At 36.1% G+C, this 25,100-nt stretch overlaps 1 protein-coding gene across 2 annotated transcripts in view; it reads right to left on the bottom strand.

Moving 5' to 3' along the window:
* The window catches only part of TRPM3 (transient receptor potential cation channel subfamily M member 3), a gene marked incomplete at both ends in the record, with an annotated part of 429,209 nt that overhangs the window by 136,940 nt on the left and 267,169 nt on the right, over positions 1–25,100 (bottom strand). For both annotated transcript variants that reach the window (XM_082335729.1, XM_082335730.1), the window contains 2 exons: positions 5,887–6,091; positions 6,831–6,910. In XM_082335729.1, the coding sequence (XP_082191855.1) occupies positions 5,887–6,091; positions 6,831–6,910 (285 nt within the window). The remainder of the gene's footprint in view (positions 1–5,886; positions 6,092–6,830; positions 6,911–25,100) is intronic.

Below are 25,100 nucleotides of genomic sequence, written 5' to 3'. Positions count from 1 at the left end.
GGGATGGGGAAGAAAACCGGAAGGGCAAAAATAAAACTTGTGGGTCGAGTTACCAACAGTTTAACAACCAAAATAAAATCAAATAAAACAAAAATAAAATAAAATAATAATGATGATTATAATGATGAGAATGATGATGTACTACTACTACTACTAAATTGTAGTGAAAAGGAAAATGACAAAAAAAAAAAAGAGGAACAAAACCCAGGGAAAACAAGAGATGCAACCACTCATCACCCACCGACTGATGCCCACGCCCAAGGAGTGATGGATGCTCCTCAGCCAACTCCCCCCATTTATATACTGAGCATGACTTCATATAGTATGGAACAGCCCTTTGGCCAATTTGGATCAGCTATCTTGGCTATGCCCCCTCCCAGCTTCTTCTGCACCTGGCAGAGCATGGGAAGCTGTAAAGTCCTTGACTAATATAAACACTACTTCGCAACAATTAAAATATCAGTGTGTTATCAACATTCTTCTTATACTAAATCCAAAACACAGCATGATACTAGCTACTAGGAAGACAATTAACTCTATCCCAGCTGAAACCAGGACAGGCTGCGAAATGATAGATCACATTCAAGCTGTCATGCCCATTTGATCCCTAAAGTAACACAAAAGTAGTCAGCAAGGGTGCCATTTGATTCCAATAGTTGTTTCACTTTTTTATCAAGTGGATTCCTAAAAACTAACTGCGCCTATCATCAGTCAAACAGTCAGATGCTTGCAAGTTGGACTCCAATGTCCTAGGGCAAAAGTCGAAGTTCCTGAGTGGAAAAAATTTTTACTTTGTTACTCAAGCACAGTTGTCTCATTAAAGTACATGGTGAGTGAATGCAGGTGAGAGCCTCAGTGAATAAAATAGAAAGATTCAGAATTTTGTTGTATTTCTTCAAAGAAAATCTCTTCAAAGAACATTTTGTGATCTGCAGTCAAATGCTCCTTTGATTCTCTTTGATGCATGCAGGTACTGGGTGGCTATTTCACCTACCTTAAATAAGATTCCATCACTGCAGACATTTCTTCAAGCTAAAGACTGATTCCCTCAAAGTGTGATCTTCACATAAAAAATAGGCCTGATATAATTCTCACTGAATTCAACAGAAAAACTGTCACTTTTAGACTGAAACCAGACTGGTTCTTTATAAGTTAATATTCTTAACACTTAAGGCCTCATCCAAGTTCCACTAAATAGTCAGTGGAAGGACCCTCATTGATTTAAATAGGCTTTGGGTAGATATTTTTCTGTGTTATTTCCCCTTTTTCCCCATGTAGGACACCATCTTTTAAATTCTGTAGATATTCTTTAAGTATTAATTTACTATAACAAAAACAATGTTTGCTGCCTTTTTCATGGTTTATGCAAATTACAGGATTATCTCTCTTTTTTTTTCTCTCAAAAGCACTGATGGCTTTTCAGATCCTTTTTACACGGTTTTGATGAAACTCAATACATTTTAAAAGCAGAAATACACCCTTATATGTGGCTGATTTCCAAATATCCTTGATAAAGTATAACGTTTTGAGGATTTGAATATTAGAAAATCCGTCTAAGAAACTGTTTATGTACATTGGAATTCTACTGATGTTCTTTCATGTTTCTATGCACCATAAGAAAGGTTAAGCTTATAACACTGAAGTAAACGTTACTGCTTCTACAGCCTCAAACATATGCTACCTTTTTATTGTGCGTATTAAATGTATCATTAGAATGCATTCAATTAGGAGGAGTGTATTTAACTCACTAAAGCTGTTCGAACAGCCATCTCCCACCTAACCTTGAAAAACTATGATTAAAGAAATTTCAGTTCTATAAAGAGTGGCCCTTTAAAAAACACTGATATGGAATCCAGCCACACTAATTAATGAAAGAATGTTAAGGGGTTTTTTGTGTGCGGAAAGGCAGATAGCAAATTAAAAAAAAACGGTTTAGTTTGGTCACAAGTTCAGTGCAAAATGCATCACAGCAAGATTGTCTTAACTGGTCCACTAATGATCAGAATCTATTTTGAAATTGCTCAGAATATTGCTCATAATTGGAATGGAATCACTCACATTAGTTTGATAATTGCTATCTCTCCCCCCCCCAGTAAGTTAGGGTAATAAATTGACAGTATATAGTTAGATGAACTCATCCATGTATTTCTTAAACTACTAAGAGCCAACTGATATAAGCAGATCATATTTTAATAATTTTCCTATCTTTTTTTAATCCACTGATTTATTGCAAAAGCTGTTAATAAAGTTTACATCTCTCTCCACATGCCTCTCAGATCCTTCTACAGTTGTCAAAATTGAAAATCTGCCATAAAAACAACGTAAATGTAAACAGCAAAACTGTTAAATGTGTTTCTTAAATGTTAATGGGATGAGACACTTGCAAAGAAAAGATGAGACTGATAGAGATCTAAACCCCACAATTTTGTTGCAGGATCATCTATGGTTACATGAAGACTGAAAGAAACGCCTCTCTAGTAACTGATTTTGTTAACCAGTGTTATCTAATCTCAGCTACAGCTATTCACACTATTGATTTAAGTAGTTTAGTGCAGCCCCAGTGAAGATACTTTAACAACTCAATGGTATTAGCAAAATTCATGCTGCTTGAGAATTTTCATTCTAGGTGGCTGTGGAAATGAAAATAATGGCACAGTCAGTTCTATTGGCAACATGTAAACCTACATCATCTTTTCTATTTCGTTCCAAATCCATGTGTTCTAGTATAATTTCAGTGTAATTTTCATTTTCACAGCTGAAGATGCCACTGTTAATTTTCTGGTGGCAACTGATACAATATTATATCATTGCATTTCTAGCTTGCAAATATACATGCAAAGTATACATATATTTAATATCAAATTTGGGTATTTATTATTAAAATCTAATTCTGTTACTTCCAATGGAGGAAATAATTATCTGTCAGTCTTACATGCCCTAATCTCTTCCATTAATTAACTACCAGTTTCCCAATTACAAATCTGAGGTTATGGTTTCCATTAATAAATCCCATCTCATTCCTTGTAGCCTGCTATAAGAAAAATTTACCAATTTTGCTGTTAGCACAAAGATAATACTACACAGTTCTGTGTTTCCCTTGCTTAATAATGTTCATTTGTGGGCATCCATTTCAGGAAATAACATAAGGAACAGGTGGTGAATTTTATGCCAAATTCTTCCCCTGAGGCTTTCCTTGATGTTGGTCAGCTTGCTAAATCTTGCTAAAAATCAGCTTGTATCCTATAGTGATATTTGATATCCAGTAGCTAGAAAATAACTAAGTAGCATATTTTTAGAAAAGACCAAATGTCCATTTATCATGTTTTCTCCCTTTTCTCTCTCTCCCCTTGCCCCTGTTGATGTTCTAGCTTCTCTTCTTTTGGGTTTGAAAATATACTATATATGTCTGAACAAGAATGTTTCCAAGGATTATTATGCACTTGTTCCTTTTTCCAAGCCTTAGTTTTCAAGAAAATTTAAATGCTCTTTTTCCCCCTCCTCTGCTGGCAAAATTGGTTGGTTGGTTTGACTGAGCAAACTCTTGGCTTTCACAGAAAGGTTTTGATTTGGTAAGTTTTATTTATCATGGGAAAGGCCTTGTACCTGGTAAATTCAGAGATAGGAGTTTCATTCTTTCTATTAATAAAACTGCAAAAACTAGTTAGGCAGCTCTTTGACTATAATCTACCCTACAATAATGTTTGGGGCTGGAAGTATGACCATAAGGACACCTTCATACTGTTTTCAGTGACAAAGACACCATAATACAACAAAGCTCTTTATTTTGTTTCCGTTTATAAAAAAATGCACAATTATTGGTTATGAAAACCTCCTTATTTGTGTTTTTGTCATAAGAAATATATTTTTCTCATTGGTGGTAACCAAGCAGGACATCCATTAAAGAGACATTTACTGCATTGTTTAATTTGAAGCACTTTTCCCACTAGCAGGATGACTGAATTTCTGGAGGTTTGATAGACGTATTTAATTAATGAAGAATTTGGTAGTTCCCATGTTTCAGGTGGGGTTTAATGACTATGAGTAGATGGCAGATGCAACTATCTTCCTGATTCTAGCACTGTCAAAATAAATCCAGAGTTTTTCCAGCAATAAATGTTTCGTCTGTATTCATCCCTAAGTTTTAACTTGTTATTTGGGTCTCTCAGATTTTTAATCCCTTTTTGTCTTCTTTTTTTCTAAATTCTTCATGGATTCATTCCTGACTGCACTCTGTGACAAGATTTTTCTTTCCTTCATGTTGACTTCCAATTTTATCTCCCCAGTTTCACTTCAAGTCTATTTCTTTGAACACACAGCATATACCTTGGAGCATCTCCTGTTCTCTTACTGCACTGTGCCAGGACACCAGAATCCCAACAAAGACCAGAAATTCTCTAGAGAAATTGGTATCAACAGCTTCCCTAAACCCTTCATCATTTCTTAGCTGCCAAAGACTACTTTTGTCTGGGCAAGGCAGTTTATTGCTTTATACTGATACTCAAGGACATCACTCAAAAAGCTCTAGTGATTACCTGTTCTCATAAAGACAGATTTAATGCAAAGTATCCATATATGGTTAATAGCATGACAGTTACTATATCTCTGAATCTTTCTCAGTTTTGGTGAAAAGCATTCTGTTTTGTTCCCACTCCTTGTGAAGATACCAACAACATGGTTTGGTTCATTTCAGTGTTGAGGGAGGTGTCAATTTATTCACACTAAACAAATGTTATTTACTGAATCAGAGTCTCTCTAGTGATGGCCTGGCAGATTTTTAGGCGATTGGTTATCAAGTGAACATAAGATGGCTGTGATACTCTCACAGAAATGACCTAATTTTCTATCTGTTTCTTGGTGCAAAAGTGTTTTCTGGTCTCTATCAAGAGAAGCCATCCATCTGGGCAAACAGAACCATCCACTCAAATAATCATTCAATCTCCAGCACCTATGTATCCATCTGAGGGAAATATCTGGCTCCTGCTAGCATAGTACCTGAGCTCTTCATTGTCTCTAATACACCTAATCATCTACCATGACAGATTTGAGAGACCTGTTGGGAAGTATTCAGGCAAAGAAGATGGTACTGGGTTGCTGGGCAGGTTATTCTGCAAAGTGCCCAGGGGTTCTGCTTCTGCCCTCACTGCTGTCCAAAGCAGTGTCTTGGCCACGATATGCTAGGGACACACTCATCTTTCATTCTCAAAGTTCCAGGTTCTGCAGTTTAGATAGAGCCAGAGAGATTCTTCCTTTCATGTAATGCCACATAGAAGAAATACATGCATGGGTTAGTGTGGGTTCTGGAAACATCTCTCCAACTTAGTGGAGCAATACCTTCAGATTAATATAATTAGGTATCGCTCCGTAGCATTGTATTGTGATTAAGTGACTTGCTCAAGGAAATCTGTGGCAGAATAGGGATTTCCCAGTTCCTAGCTTAGACACTTACTAGGCCTCTCATTTCATTGAAGTACGAACCAATAAGACTAACTGGTCTATCCTCCGATACACGTCTGGAGGAATATTAAAAGAAATTTGGTATATTTCAAATTTGTCAGCCTTGCAGACACACCCAGCAATGGGGAAACCATAGTTGAATTCTAAAGTTATTCAGAAAAAGAGGGATGGCTAGCCATTGGAAGAAAATCGAGATAGCAGCACATTAACAGGTCTTCAGTCTTCATAAAGGTAGCCCCTCTTATGCTGCACTCTGGCTTTTAGAGTTAATTCTGTTCACCAGTTCTTTGGCACATGATACATAAAAACGTATGGTACAATCTTACACAAAATAATACTTTAAAATGAAGTTAAGAAAGAATGCTGTTTAATCTTTATGAATGTCTTTTTTGATCTAGCAGCATTATTTATCTAAGAGAAAAACATGGTTACCATGGCTTTATTGGAGTGGCCTCCTCCTTGGAACTCAATGGTTCCAAAAGCGTCCGTCGGGCTGAGCTGCGTGTGCTTGCTGATGGACCACTTCTCCGACTGGATGTCATTGCGGGTAAGCCTGCTTTCATTTTTCTCATTCTGAATAACAGAGATGCTTGGAGTCAGTCCAACATGTTGACCTATTAGACGCCCACAGCAACACCTATGGCATTAAACAAAGAGAAAACTTGAGTCACGTGCATGTATAAACCAAATTGGGAAACAAACGATCTTAAACGGCCTACAAATCTTAAGAAAACGGCCTACAAATCTACAAAAAAAAAAACCTTTTCAACTCTGCTGACCACTTTCCTGCTATCTAAAGCCTCTACTTGTGGAAGCAATATCGTACAGATAGTACCTTCTCTTTCTATGCTCTTGTTTACTTTGGACTCTCCTATATTTCAATAAAATCATGCTTTGTTCTAAATATGTACAAAATGAAGTTAAAGAACATTTTCTACTGTCTTCAGATGACATCAGGCCAAATAATCAGCTTTTGCATGGACTAGCACATATTTTAGATTGGTAGTTCACTGCAGTTATTTTCTTTTACAATATTGTATGTCATGCACACAATATTTGACAATATTGTATGTCATGCAGACATGCATCTAATTTAGGTAAATATTCAAAGCGCTGAATATTGAACTAAGAAGATATGGAAATTAAACATAGATGCTGATCTACCTTTGATTTATCTTTTTTTTTGATGAAATAAGTTTTGAAATGTAAACAAACAGTGCCCATAGGAATCCATTACTCCAGAGGTAATTCAATCAACTTCTGATCAAATAAGTCTTTACAAACTATTTGTATCCATATACATATGTATACACACACATAGAGAGACATTTTCTTGTAATTGACTTTCATTTTTCATACAAGTAGCATGCAATTACCTATGGGGGTCTTTGGTGCTGGGTATGATATGAACACATTCTCTCTTGTAAAATGCTCTTTCTATCCATGATTTCTGTGCCTAAAAAAGAGAAAGGAAATGCTGTGATCTTTGTTTGCTTATTAAACACAACTTACAGTACAACTGTAGAGAAACTTCAAACATAAAAGAAAACTTCACTGACTTTGCAGATATGGAGTGCACATTTTGCACAGAGCAAACATTTTCCATTAGAACTATGGTTCCCTTCTAGAGCTAAGCACCCAACACAAGCTCTTAAGACTGTTTTCATATTCACTAGCCAGATGACTTTGATGCTGTCATCTATATTCTCATAGCAGGAATCACTGGAGAAGAATGAATTCAAACTGTGAAGTTTTCTGCATGATAAAGAAAAAACACACCTATTCATTAAAAACACTTTAAAAAATCTATTTCCATTTTAGTGATACAATTAAGTCAGCTCTAATTTAAAAAAAAAAATCTCAGAAATGAAAATAAATATCTCACAATAAAACCTATAACACCATGATTCCAACGCAATTTTTTATATAAGTACTGAGAGTGCTGTTTACAATGGAGCCAGAAAATATAGTTTCATATGTGGACACCTTAATTAAAAAAAAAAAAAAAAAAAAAAAAAGGAAGCTCTGTTTCTGAAATGAAACACAAAAAACTTTGATACATTAAGAGTCAGATGACCAGCTGATGTAACCTCTAAAACTGACTGAGTTCAAGGAAGCTATGCCTGTTCATAATACCCAAGATCTTCCCCCACATATTTGCAGGAAATCAATTTCCCTCAGTGTAGTCTTAATTTTCAGATACACAAGAGATCTTTTTTAAAAGAATGATAGATGGGTAGGAAAGAAAAAAACCCAAAACAACAACCAAGGGACTTCCAGAGTTCTGAAATCTTTTTAATTATCTAGACAGTCCTCACTCCATATAATATGAATTCTGGCAAGCTCTCTAAAAGATTTCCCCCAGACAGAATTCAATTATTTCATGTAATAAGGAGATAAGTTGAAACTTCCCTACAAAAATTCATTTCAAACAGAAAAAAATTATAAAATATATTTAAATAATAAAATTACCTATTTAATTGCACAGAATAAACAGAACTATAAACTATGACCTATGACAAAGTTATCTGAGAATTAAGTAATGTGAAATGAGCTTTAGATAATTTAAAGGAAATCTGAGCATCTTGTCTCTATAAAAAGAGAAAATATGAAATTGCCTTTATAACATTACCTAACTAATGTTACCTTTTACTATGTAAGGTTAGATAGTTAACCTGTCTATTACCTTTTGTAACTAATGCTACCTTACTAACTATCTAATGTTACCTTTTTGTCAACTCAATCTGCATCCTGTTTTTCATGTTTAAACTCAGAAGCCTGTGTTTGTGGGACTTTTGAAAATCATTGTGAACTGTGGAAATGTCTTGGAGTCAATGAATGTCACTAGTATAAAGTACCATAATAAGAATTTCTAGCTACATTCATTACTTATCACTCTCAGTACATAAAAAGTTATTATTTTGCCTTTTTTCACAGAAGATAATCCTGCATTGGATCTAGTGGTCACTTATGTAGCAATATTTTATCTTTGCTCTATTTGCATTTTTATTTGAAAAACTGGCTAAACTTCATATTTTGTAGGAATGGCAGACACCCTAACATGACTTTTACAGTCAGGAAAAAGAAAAGTCTATTAAAAAACTTTAAATAGAACTGTATTTGATTGTTCTTCCGTACTGTAGCAAGAGAAAGTTAATGTATTATAGAATGTGGGGCAAGGTTTGTTTCATGTTTAAGCAAAAGACAGTTAAATAGAAATTCTGAAAAATATAAAAAAGTTTTACTTTACATAGAAGAGATTACCTTGAAGTTCTAATTTATTATAACTTCTAAATGTTTACAAGCCTATGATGCAGGCAATAATAATAATCATCATCATCATGACATTGTATATTATATGGTCAAATCACCTTAGAAGTCTAGTCCAGAGTTGAGTAATTTCTCTATTTAGTAGTCTTTTCAGGCAAAGAAAGGCTTTTTATAAACTAACTTTCTAGAACTGTCAAGGCATCCAGAGTGAACTTTACGAACTTCATTTGACCCTCTTACTGCAGAACTTTTGAAACTAAACTACATGGGAAGACTAGGGGTTTTGTTTTTGTTGAGTGTTGTAGAGAAAGAAAGGAAGTTACAATTATTATTCAGGTATTGCAATGCTAACATTTGAAATTAAATACTTCACTGTATGGACCACACATTCTTGAAATTTCTCCCCTTCAAGCTCCAAGACTACACAAGCTTTCTATATTGCCTTAAGAAGACACAAACTAATAAGTTGCAGATTTCTGAATCCCCTTTGTTGTATATATATATACAGTAACTTTTTGACAAAAAAGGAACACTTACAGAATAATGCCAAATTTATCTTCATGCTTGTTTGTTTTAACACTAAATACATGCCTGCAATATCCTTTATCCTCTCTAGAAAGCAGGAAAAGCTTTTATAAGACAACTTTTCTTCTTGGCATCCAAAATCAGCTCCTACTGCAGAGCTTACATGGCATATGATTATCATTCACGTTGCCAAGACTCCGTAAAAAATATCCTTTATTAAATTTCATAAATTGTATATACTTTTCTACAAACAATTTACCTTGGTGAATTTACTTACTACATAGACCTTACTTACTACATATATCTTTTCTAAAGATGGCCACTAATTCAATTTCTCTAAGCCTCAAGATCCCATACAAAAAGGTGCCATAACAGGTACTTCAGCGAAAACTTTTTTCTTTAGGCATACAAGCAGGTTTCAAAAACCGAGAAACTGACACTTAAAATTTGTTTTCCTACTCTTTTTTCATACCGTCTTTGCAACTAGAAAAGAATCACGGCTATGTTAAATATAATAATAATTTGCATTTGAATTTTCATCATATTTCCTCAAATGTAGTATTGCAAAAATAATAGTCTGATTTTAAAAGTCCTTTATTCACATCACAAAAAAAGACTTTCCAGCTTTTAGATCTCAAACAATATACTATCGTGCCTTACAGAGTCATAATGCCAAAATACATGATTTACTCATTTCATAATTCCTTGTCCTTCCAAACTAAAAAGAAAGCACCTGGTTTCACTGCCCCATGCCAGTTATCTTTCTGTGACAGAGACCGTTTGCAATGAAATACAAGGTTCAGAGGTATAATAAATTATGTTACTTGCTGTAGAGTCTCCATAAAAAAATTAGAACAACTTGAGGAAATCAACACATTCATAACAAAACAGACTGCATTAAACTCTTGTTTATAATGTGAAGTAATAAAGTAGTAAAAAGTTTGGAAAGTATAGCAAAGTATTTTCAAGAACAGTAGAGCAAGAAACTTATCTTCTTTCTCTTATTTAATAAACACTCCTTCCGTACCAATTCATAAGACAATTTAAAGTCCACAGTGAATTCCTAAAGTACATGCCATGCTTATACTTGGATTCAGTTTATTCATAGCTTAGATCTCTAGGTTAAGTCTCTCTATTAACCTAGCTGCAAAATCCCACCAAGAACATTTTTTCTCCCTCTTCTTTACCTGAGCATCAAACTTGGCGTTTAAGTCTGTCCCAGAGCAAACTCTGCTGTCCAATTTCCCTGCTGCTGGTCATCGCTAATAACACATCCACGACTGCCCCCCTAACAGGGCACACAGTCAATCCGCAGTGCAGAGATGTGAGAGCAAGCGAAGCCCTTACACCCATTAGCTGCTTGGAATGTGCTGCTGTGGGATTAGCCTTGTTAAGGGTTCGGTGGACACTCACCCGCAGCCCCACAACACCGCTTGGTTTGAACATCTAATCTGACGCCAAAAGAAAAACAAATCCCCTGAGAGCTTGGATTTAACTGGCACAAGCCTTGATGGGCTTTTTTCCCCCCTCTTCTTTCCCCCTTAGAGAGCAAGCTTGTGAAAGTGTGATAAGGTGCTCTGAGTTCTTAAATTCAACCCAGGAAAACAAATCCTTCAAAAGAAACAGTGTACTAAACTGGAAAGAACCTGAGCACACAGGAGAGATTGTTAATCTCCGAAGAATGAAACCAGTGTGTTTATTGGGTAACTGTGAGAAACCTATACAGAGTTGAAATACATTGCAATTAATCAACGATGGCTTTTTTCCAGAGAAGCTGGTGTTTGTCACTGTTTCTAACCACAGTTGCTGTACTGTAGTGAATGTAACTTTTCAGAAAGTCATAAACATAAACCTTTGTCTTTCAGAGACAAGCAACTGCATTGTTTTCAGCTTAATTAAAAGTTAGCAACTTAAAACACAACTTGAATGTTTACGAATTTGGGAACTACTTTACTGTACCCTCTTGATATCAACACTGAAGAACAACCTTTTCACGTGAACAACAGTTAGATTTTTTTAGTACATAGCAATTACATGTGTTCAATTACTTACTTCAAGAGTTTTTAAAATATAAAATATTTTTACACCCTCTCCCCCCCCCAAGTTTGGATAAATTCCTCTCTACTCCTACATATGCATACATACCCTCCTTGCCTTTTCAATACAGCTGCATCTAATGCATGGAAAACATTCTGTTCACCCTTGGCACTGATGAATACACAAGCACTAAACTATTCTGCATGTACATGAGCTCTGATGGGCCCAGCATGTGCAAGGCTGAGCATATGCATAATTTCTAAACTTCTTATACCGTCAAACATGTTGAGAAGCTTCTGCTAGGCTGGCTAATCCATGAGATGATTTTTCTCTCTTGGTTTCCTGAGTTTTTTGTGTAAAATACATATATGTATTTCATATGTAATGTATATACGAAGTATGTGCATATACACACTCTGTATGCATGCATATACACACTCTGTATGCCTATATATACACCCACTCTGTTCCAGCAAAGCTACGATCTGTGAGATTTCTCTACCACACAGTTCAGAGCATTAGAGACCATGTGCACATCTTGTAAGACCTCTTTAGCGCAGGATCAGACCAAAGATGGTCTGTGGAGAACAGCAAAGGTAGAGAAAGCTGCAGTGTCAGGAGAGCAGCTAGTAAGCAGCTCAATGAGGTAAATAATATGACTGGGGAGTCAGCAGGAAAAGACTGCTTGCATTTTAACGCAAAGGAATTTGGTTTGGTGGAGAGGGTGGAGAAAGAGTGAGGGGAGGAAAGGAAAGATTTCACATGACTGAGATGACTGATGAAAAATCCAAATCTGACTTGGAAGTGAAACTTCAGTACTTGGACTTGACAAGATTCTGGAGATTGTTCCTGGATTCAGGTTTCAGCTTGCAAAGTAACCTGGGGCAGAACCCACATCTTTCATCTTAAGAAATCAACACAACCAATAACAGTTATACTCATTCGTGTATGTCACCCGGTGGCACTGTGAAGGATGTTCTATAGATAGGGACTTAGAGTTGGCACATGCCAGTGATGCTACAGGAAATTACAACTGTCTTTGCCATAGTTCATTTAAAGATGTGTTAATGTTATGGCTCTCTGGCAATAAAACTGCCAATGCCATAGATACTCCTATATTTTGAGGAGTAATAAAGAAACAGCCAATAAGCAGAGATAGCTGTTCTTTTAAATATGGTGCAACTGCAAAATAGTGCTTTCAGAGAGGTGGATGCAGCACACTTACTGCTACAAACATACACATTATTTACATTTTCAACCCAGCTCACTGTTAATGAAACAAACTCTCAAATAGTAGTTAGCAATGAGCTCAGTACTGACTCCTCATAAAAGAGGAGAGCAAATATTAAAAATTACTCAAGAAGAGAAATTTTTTGGGAAGATAAATTCTGGCAGATTCTAACATGTTTTGTAGCTGGAATGCTTAACCGCTGACCTCTGAATTAACATTATTTTAACAAGAGCACCAAGAGTGACAGTTTTAGAAACCTGCAATTTCAGTGGCAGAGCAGAACAGAGGGAGTTCTAGCCCTCTGCTTCCCAACTTTATCTCCAAGTATCCCGGTTACAAGACAGGTTTCACTGGGGCAAGAGAGGTGTTGTTAAAAGCCTTTCTCTACCTTGCAGCTGGGCAGAGCAGCTGGACAGGCAATGGAGTATTACTGAAGCAAATTACAGATAGGATTTGCAGGAGCATCTGGTGACTGAACTGCATCAGTGCTATTGCAAGCTGATGCGATTAGTGTTCCTTAATCAAATGGGCACTTTTGCAAATCCCACTGTCTCCAAGTAAAGACCCTGTATCTGTAAGCTTCTATAGCTAGATTAGTACAAAGGATGGCAATGCTTCAATATAACTTTATTACTAGGTGCACTTAAACCAAATTTCTACCTCTCCTTGCAGCATTGCCCAATTATAAGCATTATAAGCACTTTTATGTCTTGCTTGAAGCATTAGGAATTGACCTCTCTGGACATTAAGACAGGGATCATTAGACAGTCCCAAAATGTTTCATTTTCTAACAGACCTTTATTACTAGCAGCATCTTTGAGGCTGGCCATCAGGCCTTTACCCACTAGACTTGTACTTCTCTACATTTTGTTCTTCTTCTAACTGATTTCCCACACACTTTATCATCAGAATTGTTCCAAGAACAATGTTGAATTGTCTTGAAAATCAAGCTGTATTCAGTATAGAGTAGGAGGGCATAGAATGCAGTAATTTATTACTATAGTACGTTACAGAAGTTATCTGTTAGCATTGTTTACCAGATGTAATTTTTATACTTTACTTAGAAGAAATAGAGTAATTTGAAAATAATTGGGAACTTTTCACTCAATAGTCCATGATTTTAAGCATTATATCTGTCATTTTTCTTACTGCAAGGTAACAGAAATGAAAATTTTATGTCTCTGTTAATGCTGCTATGCAAATTTGTATTTATGCTTTATATAGTTTCAAAACATTATATAGATCTAACATATGTGACCAGTCATTATTATCCATGTTATTGATAAATCAACTGGAAAGATTAACAGACATTTCAAAAAGAACCAGGGAGAATTATTAGATCAAAGAACTGGTGTAGACATCCAGGCTCCTACAGACCTCCTCAAGATCAACAGAAGTGCAAGGGGAAAATTTTAAAGAGAAGCTCATTAAAATGAAGGATATATTGTAAAGAACACTTTCAAGAAGTTCCTCTATTTCCTTCTTATGGGTACTGGCATATGAGGGGAAGAACTAAGCCTATTGACTTCATTCATGATATTTCTTTAGGGAAATATTTATGATTTCATCAAACCTGCTGTGAGGTTAAAGTTGTTTAAATAAGCAAATAAACCTTTTCTAGCAAGAAAGCCCTACTTGATCAGATGAGGGGTTAATCTAGCCCACTGTCCTGTTTCTACAAGTGCCATAAATAGGTGCTAGAGAAAAGGAAAAACATGTCAAATGTATATAATGCTTTTTCCTAATAGTTTCTCAGACACCAGCTATTTTCTGCTCATGGACTTCCTGCATCGTTGTGGTTTCTACACGTACTGTAATGCTCCATGGGCTTTCCTCCACAAACTTGGCTGCTGATTTCATGCAAACTTTCAGCATCCTTAACATCCTTCTCCCTGCTGCAGGGGGAATCAGTTCCTTCTGTTTGTTTTGAACACGACTCCTCATACTTTCCCATGATGTTTATTACTGAGACAGGCAGTGAACAGTCAATTCCCATCCATCCTTTTCATACCAGTCATGGTTTTCAAGATACGTTCTTAATTATTTTTTCCCACACAGATTAAACATTTACCAAGTATTTCCTCTCATAGAAACCATTTGTTACCTTTTATCATCCTTGCTGCCCTTCTCCAAACCTTTTCCAGTTAATTTTATCCTTCCTTCTGGGAGGAACCAGAACTGTGCACCAAAGATGAACTACAGATTGGTATTGTGGCAAGCAGTCATTCACTGTTTTGATATCTATTCCTTTCCTAACAATTCCTATAAAAATTGATTTGGGTTTCTCTACCACCACTGCTGACCACTGTGGTAATACTTTCATAAAAGTATCTAGCATAACCCCAATAGTTCACTCCACTGCAGTAAAGAATTTATAACACTAATTGCAAAGTACTGCTATAAAAATCAAGCTGTTTTAATCAAAATCTGACAGAACAGCAATACACCTATATGAAGTTCTAATTCATGTCAAATGTAGCTTAACAAATCATAATGAAACATGGTATCACAGAAGTCTAGATGTGCACATACATAACTGGAAAGTAGAATATACAGGAAATATTTTTCTGCCATTCAGCACTGGCAGACTATTTATCTTTTAAACCAGTAAACTTGTTTTTGGCTTTAAAAAAGGGTAACATTATTCTTAACTCCTCAAATTAAGGAAAGAAAATAACTTTCACATTAGGAGAGATCTCATTGCTTTCTAATAAAAAATCGTGAGGGTAAAATGCACACGTAGGAGTTTTGCACTGAATCTAATTTTGGTCTGAACGACTTGATTTGTAAATTGCTCATTCTACCCCACAAATGTATGACAGCTATAACATTGTCTGCTCTTTCATTAGAGTGAGGTGGTTTTGCTAGCCACTGTGTGGGTGTTGAGTTGATGAAGCAATTAAAATTAAATTGTACATGATTGTATGAAAGGGCCTGAAGGAATGGGGATTCCAGACGTTCCCCAAGCCTAAACATTCAAATGGACCAATTATATGCCACTGTTTGTTCACATTTCATCTCATCTTCCAGCCCTGAAGTTATTCACAAGTCCCTCTTGAGCCCCTTGCATAATGCAGACCCACAGGCATCCTTTGCTAGAATGCCTTGGTTGAGGTCCTGGTTTCACGACCCTCTAGCCTTCCTCCAGATACCGTTTTGGAGAAATGGAACAAGAGAAAAGGCGGTTATAAGAGATGAGACAACATTGCTGATCAGCTCTTTTGTCTCCCTCCTCTTCTGCTGAGCCAAACTCATCGTTTTCTGAGATGTAAAAGAAGGGAAACTTCCCTTAGCTGAAGAAGGCAAAAAATCAGTCTGCCCGCTGTAACACCCAGAAGGCAAAACACCGGAGGATGTTTCTTTTGAGGAAGGCAACATCCTTTTTCCTCTCTACACCCGTCTGTTCTTCTTCACCATCTCCTCGCTTGTCTTCTGCTGGAGACTCCTTGCATCTAGGTATCTCCTATGGGTCATCCTGTTTGAAACAACCTTCGTTCACCAAACCAAGGGCAAGCATGATGCTGCATCCTCTGCATTGTCCGGTTGATAACTCCCCTCTTCCATTTGCTTGGCACACCATGAGGGAGTAAGAGTTGGGCTCCTGGTGGGATGAACAGCCATGGCAGCTCCCTGCACAAACACTGTCACAAAATAGACACAGAACAAAAAAAATCCAAGGAGAAGCATCTCTCACCCTGACAGCACAGTCTGGTGTAGCTGTGATGCTTCTTAGATTTTCTGTGTCATAAGGGGAAATTCATTCTGTTTTTTTGTTGGCATTTTGGAACTATGTGATTTTGAACTATATGAGCCCTTATTGTTCAGACCTGATAATGTCAGTTGTCTGATATGGAATAAACTAACAGCACTGTGATTTCTTCTGCTGATAATCACTGCCCAAGTTGGATATATTGGAATGAAACATGTTATGATTTCTGATTATGTCACATTATTAAGTAGACAGGGTCAAGTGGAATTTGCATTATTAACTTAGAAAAAATTGAACTAATTTCAAATCACATAGGATTTAACAACACAGTCTAAATCCAATTATCTCTTTGGACTAATAATTTTAAGGACTTTAGCTGCAACCAAGAGACATCTGGAAGCAGATATTCTTTCTGTCAGGTCTTCATAGCTGTAGCTTTTTACAGGCACAGAGAAAATTGTAAACATACCTATTTTTTTGTACATGGCCCAATCTGGTATACCAACATCTCACAGGAAGCAGGGATAAAATATTATGGAAATACTTCAGGTTGATACTCATGGTTTTTTTCATTCTCCAATGGAAATTTATTTATATGGTCTGTATTTTAAAGAGAAAACAAAGCTAGCCCTGTAAGTTTGCTATGAGATATGCTGGACTGATATGACATTTTTTGAGATGTTTAAAGTTGTTAGACATAAACTGGGACTGTCTGTCCAGTTTCTCATTTTTGTCTTAAAGTACAACTGTGTAGAGTAGTGGACCTTCACTGCAGAAGTAGCAGGACAGGGATTTCTGCAAGGAAAGAAACTACAAAAGATACATTTCAGAAAATGCAATGGCTAAATATTTAACACATTAAGGAATAATTAGAATCTGGTGAGATACAAAATTACATTAGAATTCCAAAGCATAAATTGAAAGAAACTTGCTCATAGTAGATGATTCCCCCAAATAGGCACATATTTTCTCCTCCTTTTTTTCACTACTAATGCAAGGTCCATGCCTATTTTTCCAAATGTCTCTGTTAAAAGCTTCATAAAAAAAGATTTTCTTAATTCATTATATAAAAGTGCAAACAGCTGCCAAATCAAGTGATCACTATTGGGATGGAGAGGGACAGAAGAATGTGGGAGTAGTAATTATAGATGACTAGTTCACAAGACAGGGCATAGTAACACTCCAAAGATAGCACAGAGGATTTGCATCAATCATTTTCACTATGAAAGAAAAAAGGTCCAAAATTTTCAAGAGAAACAAAACTTATTAACATGGTTTCTTTTTATGGGAAAGCTGGCATGATGAACCTGTCAATGTGAAAGCAATTTTGTAGTTTCTTCACCTTTTATGTCCAGCCTGGTAAAAAAGAAAGTCTTTGGGTATATGAATGGACACCAGAAGGAGGCGTGGGAAAGAGACTGAAAACACACTGCTTGAATCACGTTAAGACTCCAAAGCTCTAGTGCACAGCAGACATCCCCAGAGGGCTGAAATGACTACAACACTCAGAACAGACTTTCAGAGAAACCATTATCATGGGACAGCAATTGCCAGCAAACCGTGGCTTTCTCTAATTCACTGAACTCTGGCACTAACTTAAAACTGCTCTAGTCTGGAGAACAATATGGAAGAATCTATGGAATTCATCTTTATAACACAGCTGCAAGGCATGTCCTCTGCTGTGATGAGGTACTACCAACAGAAGTTATTCACTTTTTGAAAGATTTTGCTGGATATCACACAAAATCCTGTACAGAGAAGAGATGGTCACTGCAACCTCCATGCACAGAAATCCACAATCAGCACTGGTATTGGAAACCGTTTAGAACACTAACCACACCAAAACATAGCAGTAAAACATGGGTTCCAGGCTGTAAACACACCATGCCAGACAGAGAACTTAGTCCCAAGATTTTGGCAAAACTTCAGCCAGGATCTCTAAGCTATTCTTGTAACTACCTTCATGTCAGATTCATCAACGTGTGCAGACTGCTGGAAGGTAGGAAGGGTGCCCTCCTGGCCTACTCTTGCCAGCCTTAGTATAGAAAACATGGGTACTAAAGTGCACAGATTCTATATGTATGCAGCTATTTCTTTTTCTATCCTCTAACCTGTGTTTCTTACTTTTCTTTTCCCAGTACTTTATGCACCAGATTTTACTGATTTCTCCCCTAGGAAACATCAAATAATGGAGAGATATGTTTTAGGCATGTGTCAAGCCCCATGTATCATTTAGAGTCTGATAGTCAAATTGTGGCATTGACAACAGAGCTTTCAGCATTAGCTTGTTTATATATGTTCTTGTGAAGAGATGGTGGAAGTATTCTGAATGAAGTTACAACAATATTGTTCTCTCTAATTTGCCATTTAAATGACATTATAAAGAATAGCTCCAATATTTTTTTGTTTCAGATGTCATTTTTTATTATGTGATCTGTTGTGAGCTTTGATTTCAGTGATATGTTGAACTGAAACCAAATATACTACTTTAGCTAACTCTTAAATAAAGGGACGAGTTTAATAAATGATGCCAGTGACATACCACTTGAAACCAAACTTAGTAAAATGCTAGCAAGCCTTGATACTGATGTCAAATTGAGCTAAGGAAAACATTTCTCAACAGATTAGGTCAAAATGGCTTTTTGACATTGACTCACAGTTGCCTTTCACGAAACATGAAACTGGACAGAGGAAGTAAAGACAAGTTTAGGCTTGAGAGCTTACATCCAAGTCACAGCTATTACTCTGACATTTGCACTAAGAGGTAATGGGAAAGCATTCAGCCATATAATGCATTACAAAAGGTAAATGCTTTCTTTTCACTTTTGTTGCTTCTGCTTGCCCATGTCTGGTCAGAACAAAGACAGAAGATGCACTTCCAGGAAGAAGCTCGAACCACCACTGAGGTGGGCACGGGAAGAGAGACCAGCCCTCCAGCCTCCACAGTGACTCCTGCAGCCCAGGGTATGGCAGCTCTTTCCTCCAAAACCCCACTTTGGAAGGTTTGGATCCTTCCATACCACTGCATGAGCAGCTATTCCTCTCCTCCCAGTGCAGACCTTTGTTCTCTGTCTTGTCTGACACAATACAATGGAAAATATCAGAAACACTGCTATGAAGTTTGGCATTATAGTATTTTATTTCCTAGGGATTTTGGCATTATAATATTTTGGCACTATTATAATCTAGGCTTAGCTGTATAGTTAGCATATTTTTTTTTTCTGTTAAGTACCCAGAGATTGTTGACATTTGATTTTCCTGAAAAATAATAAAAAAGTTTCAGTTGTTCACCTATTGCAGTGTTTCAGTCCAGGAATAAGTAAATAAGAAAAATACAACTAAAGTATAACATAATGATTGAATTCCTGAATTAATCAAGAGTATAGTAATATCTATACATACATTTTCCTTATAAAAATATAGTTTTATTGTAATACTTACAGCATATTTGCATAACTGTGAGTGAAGAAGTTGAAACATCTAGAGAATACGAGCATTTATGAACCCATTGGAGTGAATGATCAATTTGAAACACTGTCAGATAAACCCTAATTCAGATATTGTGAACAGTACAAGAAACTGTTTTTATGCACTTTGCTTATGCTTTGAACATACAATGCTGTAATGGGAGAAGCATGTGTAATTATGTAATCATGCAAGCAGCATACTTAAAATGTCATAGTTCAGCAATCTGAAATAGTTAGACAGTCCCTCACAGAACTACAAACATTTTGTACCTCTGTTTTTAGGTATATTTCTTCACCGAATGTTTATAGCGTTATGTATTTCAATATTTTTTAAAAAAAGGTTCAGATTAAATATTATTTTGTGACCTACATTGCTGCATCAATGTAAAAATCAGTCATGCAAAAACTAGCAGCATGTTTATAGTTTTCTGATCTTATTTAGCCCATAAGTATTCCATGTCATGCACTTATCTGTCAGGGTCAAGAGACAAGGCATTATTTTTTTTATGCCAAAGAATTTTCATTATCTTTCTAGTATTTTTGACTCAGTTAGAATCATAACTACACTTGAGAACTTGAACACCTTTGTCACACTTAAATCTTTTTCATCCAGGTTGTATGTTCCAGTGTTGATCACTGCTCCTTTACTTCCCTTGGCAATGAAACATTGTTTTTTCCTTCTTTCTGACAACAGTCTATACTGATTCAACTTCAATTAAAAAATAAAGATCACTATTGCTATCAACTCTTCCCCCCTTTCAGATAAAAGCAGTCAGACTATCTAATCGAAGAGCCTTATACCATTCTGAAAAAGGGAAAATTTCACACAGATAAAATTAAAAACTGCATAATTCTTTCACTTAAATTTTCACTTAAATTCTACCCAATTGTAGATAAGTGCATGATGCAAGATATTTTTTGTCATATAGTTCCATGTGTACAATAATTATTTGTCTTTTTTCCTGTGGACTGTGAAAGTTCACAGGTTGTTCCTCAGCATGCACTTTCTTAATTGGCAAAGGAAGTTGAACATAATCAGTTCTATTAAGTGCAATTGTTATTCCACCTGTTCTGTGACTCAAGTATCATGTAAAAGCACACACATTTTTCCAAGATGTGTGTAATAAAAGTCTTAGCATGATTTTTTCTTTTTGTGCACATGAATCCATTATTCCTGTTTTCTCCCTGATGTTTAGTCCTAACCATGTGGCTTAAACAGAAGTAAACACATAGTATTCTTTAATAACAGTCACCAAATATGATGTTATAAAGTCATATGACTTTTCTTCAGGGTCAAAATAGAAGGAAAAGAATAGCTTTGAGACAGAATTTCATATTAAATGACAGACTAAGAAAAGAAGAAAGTCACAGGAAATATAAATTAAGTAGGTGCTTCTAGTGTTTCTTGTTTGATCTGAACAGAGGGTTTTACTTTAAAAGGACTGTTGAAAAAAATCAGCTAGTACCTTAGTCTCAGGAAGTCTGAAACTTGGTTCAATCTGCTGAATTCCTCAAGCAAAAGACATGATATAAAAACTCAAGCAGGATTTTAATTTTAAATTCTTGTGTATGTAATAAATAACTTCAAAGGCGATCTATATCAGAATTTAATCATATTAACCATGATGTGTATCAACATATAATTATGACCTACATTATATATAATAGAAATTATTTCACTGGATTTTCCATCCATTTTTAATTTATGGATTTAGCTTTGCTTGATGTTTGAAAGCTCTACTGAAAGGCCTTCTTTCAGCCTATTCTGGCTTTGACTTAACAAGACTATTAAGCCAGTCCTACAGTTTCGTTTCTAATCCTTGAGTTAATATTAGGATTACAATTTTACAGTGAACCTGGGTGGGCCTCATTAAATCTCAAATCCTGTAAATTCTTCTATGTGGGCAACCCACAGTGTCATGACTTTGGAAAATCTGAAAGACTGGAGCCTAGCAATCAGAAAAACAAGTCCCATGCTTTCACATTGCTATCGTACTTCCTTGTGCTTTTAGCCACAACAGTTAGCTGATTCTGTTTCATGTACTAGTTCAACGTACCACCTGCCAGAAACAGTCTCAACAAGAAAATGATGCTGCCGTTGCATGGTTCCTTATATGCAATAATTCTTGCAACTGTATATATACATGTATAACATAAAACACAATTGGTGTGTGGGATCTCCATTACACCAATCTGGAAATAAACAGCAAGCATGAATACACTAGGTGAAGCCTTGGAAAGAAACTCTGACTCACAGGCAAAATGTTGTAAACCTTCATCACTCAATAACCCCACTCTCTGGGATTGAGCCCTGTATCTCTTTCTACCCCCAAATTTGAAATGCATAGTTGTGATAAAGGCTGTTGATAGATGATATCCACCCACAGGGGATTAAACTTACAACTTTTACACTGCTAGAGGAAACAGCCTGGCAAGCTGCTGTGAAAGCATTTGAACATGAAGACAAGAGAGCCGTCTCTCCTTTTTGATAGATCTTATCCTCTCTTTTTTCCTCCAGTACCTAGTAAAATATTTTCATGTGAACAGACACATTTTGTGGAACAACTTTCTATGAAGTATTGAAATATTTTCTATAGACTAGTCAATCCCTCTTCCTTCTCTCTCATAAAGGCTAAATGACTTCCTTAAACCACTCTTGACCTCAGTTGCAAGCTCTAGGCTCAAGGAAATAAGCACTGCTATGACTTGTGCTATCAGCTTGTCAGGCTGGGTGGTCACAGCTTACTCTTTTTACTTGGAAAGTTATATGAGAGAAAGCAGACTTGTGACACAAGACATAGCTTAAACCATGGAGTGTAAAACATGAACACTGCTGGTATGGGAAGCACAATTTCCACCCTGACACCCCACAAAGAAAAAGGAGTTCAGTGTTGCTGAGGGGTCAGGCAAGACTGGGAAAATTGGCAGTCTGTCCACTGATCACAGTTGGAATTTGAGTCCCTTGACACAAAGTGATTGATGTGAACATTTCTAGTAAGTAATTAAATTGGTTTGGAGGGTTTTGTTTTGTTACTTTTTTTTTTTTTTTTACTTTTGCTTGATATGAGGCTTGCACAAAAAGCTGCAGTGACAGAAATCAGAACACAACCATGTCTGAAGACCGTTATTCCTTGTGCTGAAACTACTTTGGAAAGCAAGCTGGTATAGGCCTTTCATTAAATTAATACAAATCAAATATTGGCTGTTAAAAGACAATACAGTGCTAATATTAATCACCTTGAACTCTACAAGGATATTCAATTCTACATACACACAAATGTACATATGACTGAGGATAAAAATCACTGCTGATCTCCAGCATTGTACATTGAGTGCAGCTTGCAACGTTCCAGAGGATTCTTGAAAGAACTAAACATACAAATTGCAGCTAATTAGAGTTTCTGAGTTTAGTGAATATTCATAGCAAAGAGATGGAAAAAACCCCGCTGAGGAGATTAGTCTTACTATTTTCAAAGTTGTATGATGGGGATCATTCACAGGGAGGGCATGTAAGCAGCTTTAAATTACTTTCTTGTTTTGACTTGACTTTGAAATAAGGATTTTAATGTATTTTTTTTAGAATATGCAGTTGTGGCTATGCTGGATATTAAAATCTAGTGATGGGGAAAAAAACCAAAACCCAAACACCTTTTACTTAAAAAAGTCTTGAGCAATTTCACTTTTGTTGTTAGGTTTAAATCTCCTGGAATTTGATTACACAGCACATTCCAGCTATCTGCCCCAGCAGGCCCCTCTATCAGGACTTCCTGATTACTACTTATGTATTGTTTCAATTCGAGCCCTTGAAGGTTTTCATTTAATACAGATTAGTACCTTTACTAAACTGTGGTTAATTGAAGCCTCTGAGCTCAGCTAAATATTGTTCAGTGAAGTGGATTAGTAGTTTTAATTTGTTGCTCTCTCACACAAAAAATAACACTGAATGAAATTATTACCTTTTCCATTGGGCTACTGAGGGTGACATTACTATAGGGCTTTTAGTTTACGTATTTTAAACTGGCAGTTTTCTAACTTACAGAGATGCCTATGGTTCAGCAAACTTAGAAACTAAGTTGACCCCAATAGCACTCTCTTGGATTGGTTAAATTTAAAAAAAAAAGAATAAATTAAGGCCACCATCAAGAATGTCTTCCCAAATGTATGACTAAAATCTGGCACTGTGTTCTCTGATCAGAAAAGAAAAAACAGAAAAAAAAGATGTGCTGGAGCATTTTTGATTCTTATTTTAAATTTAATTGTTTTGCTAAGGGTTTCTGTAAATAGTTTTCTATCCGACAACTTTATTCTGAGTTGAGTAGCAATGTTAAGAAAGATTATAAAAACTTAAGGAATAATCCTCTACCCACTGCAGTCAGTGACTCATTAAAGAGTGTCACTGGCTCACTGAAGACTAATTTATTGAAAGATTATTTAGGAAATCTTAGATTCTAAATGAAGATGTCTGCCCCATTATTCTTCACTATTGACTTCTTAGGGAATGATAATTTAAGATTCAATTAAAAATAATAGGTCATGTGAATTTTAATATACTGCCTGTTTCAGTCTGTGACTGATTTACACTGGAAATGCTTTGCTTAAAGAAAAAAAACAACTCATAGTAAGACTTGGAAAAGAGGATTAAAGGAAAGAAAATAACTCACCAAAAGCACCTGTATGTAAAACACCTGGAAAAATACATTTGCTTCTATGAGAGAGATGTGATAACAAAATGGCTTCTGTTTTTGCCCAGCAGAACTCCTGCTAAACTAAAGGAACAGTGCAGAAAGGCTCAGTTCAGAGTCATATAGGGATACCGCTGATTGCTCTTTTAACACAGAGCTCTAGCTAGGTTTGCTAACTGGTAAGAGTAGAATAAGGTTGCTGTGGTGGCTGCATACAACAGATATAATCTATGCAATCATACTGGTTTCAGCACAGTGGGATTCTGGTTAGGATGAAAGCTGTTCATTGCCAACTTGGAGAAAAAATGAATAAGTACACTTAATTTATTACTATTGCTGTTGTTAAACTCTGCTGTTTCCCATATCCAAAATAATGCAAAATAAGTAACCTTGTTATGGCAAGGTAGAATTACCAGCATGGAGGTTCATTATTTACTCTAAGAACAGTTTAGTCTATATTCCGTAAATAAGACACTTCACACCAAGTATAACTAAAAAGAATGTAAAAAAAAGTTGTACTAGGAATTAATGGCATTTTGCACTATTTTTAGCCAGACAGTAGAGCAGGAAATAAATATTGTAGTAGAGATGACAGTGAATTTCAGAGGGAAACTCAGGAATATCCAAATTTTAGTTTCATTTTTTGAAAGAACATTAGGTGAGGATTGCATTTGGCCAAACTTTACTTTTGGTTTCTGACAGGCAAAGCTACTGAAATCAGTGGT

Source organism: Platalea leucorodia (genome assembly GCF_965183815.1).
Source record: "Platalea leucorodia genome assembly, chromosome: Z".
NCBI classification, from domain to species: Eukaryota; Metazoa; Chordata; class Aves; order Pelecaniformes; family Threskiornithidae; genus Platalea; species Platalea leucorodia.
This window is presented reverse-complemented; position numbering and strand designations above follow the sequence as displayed.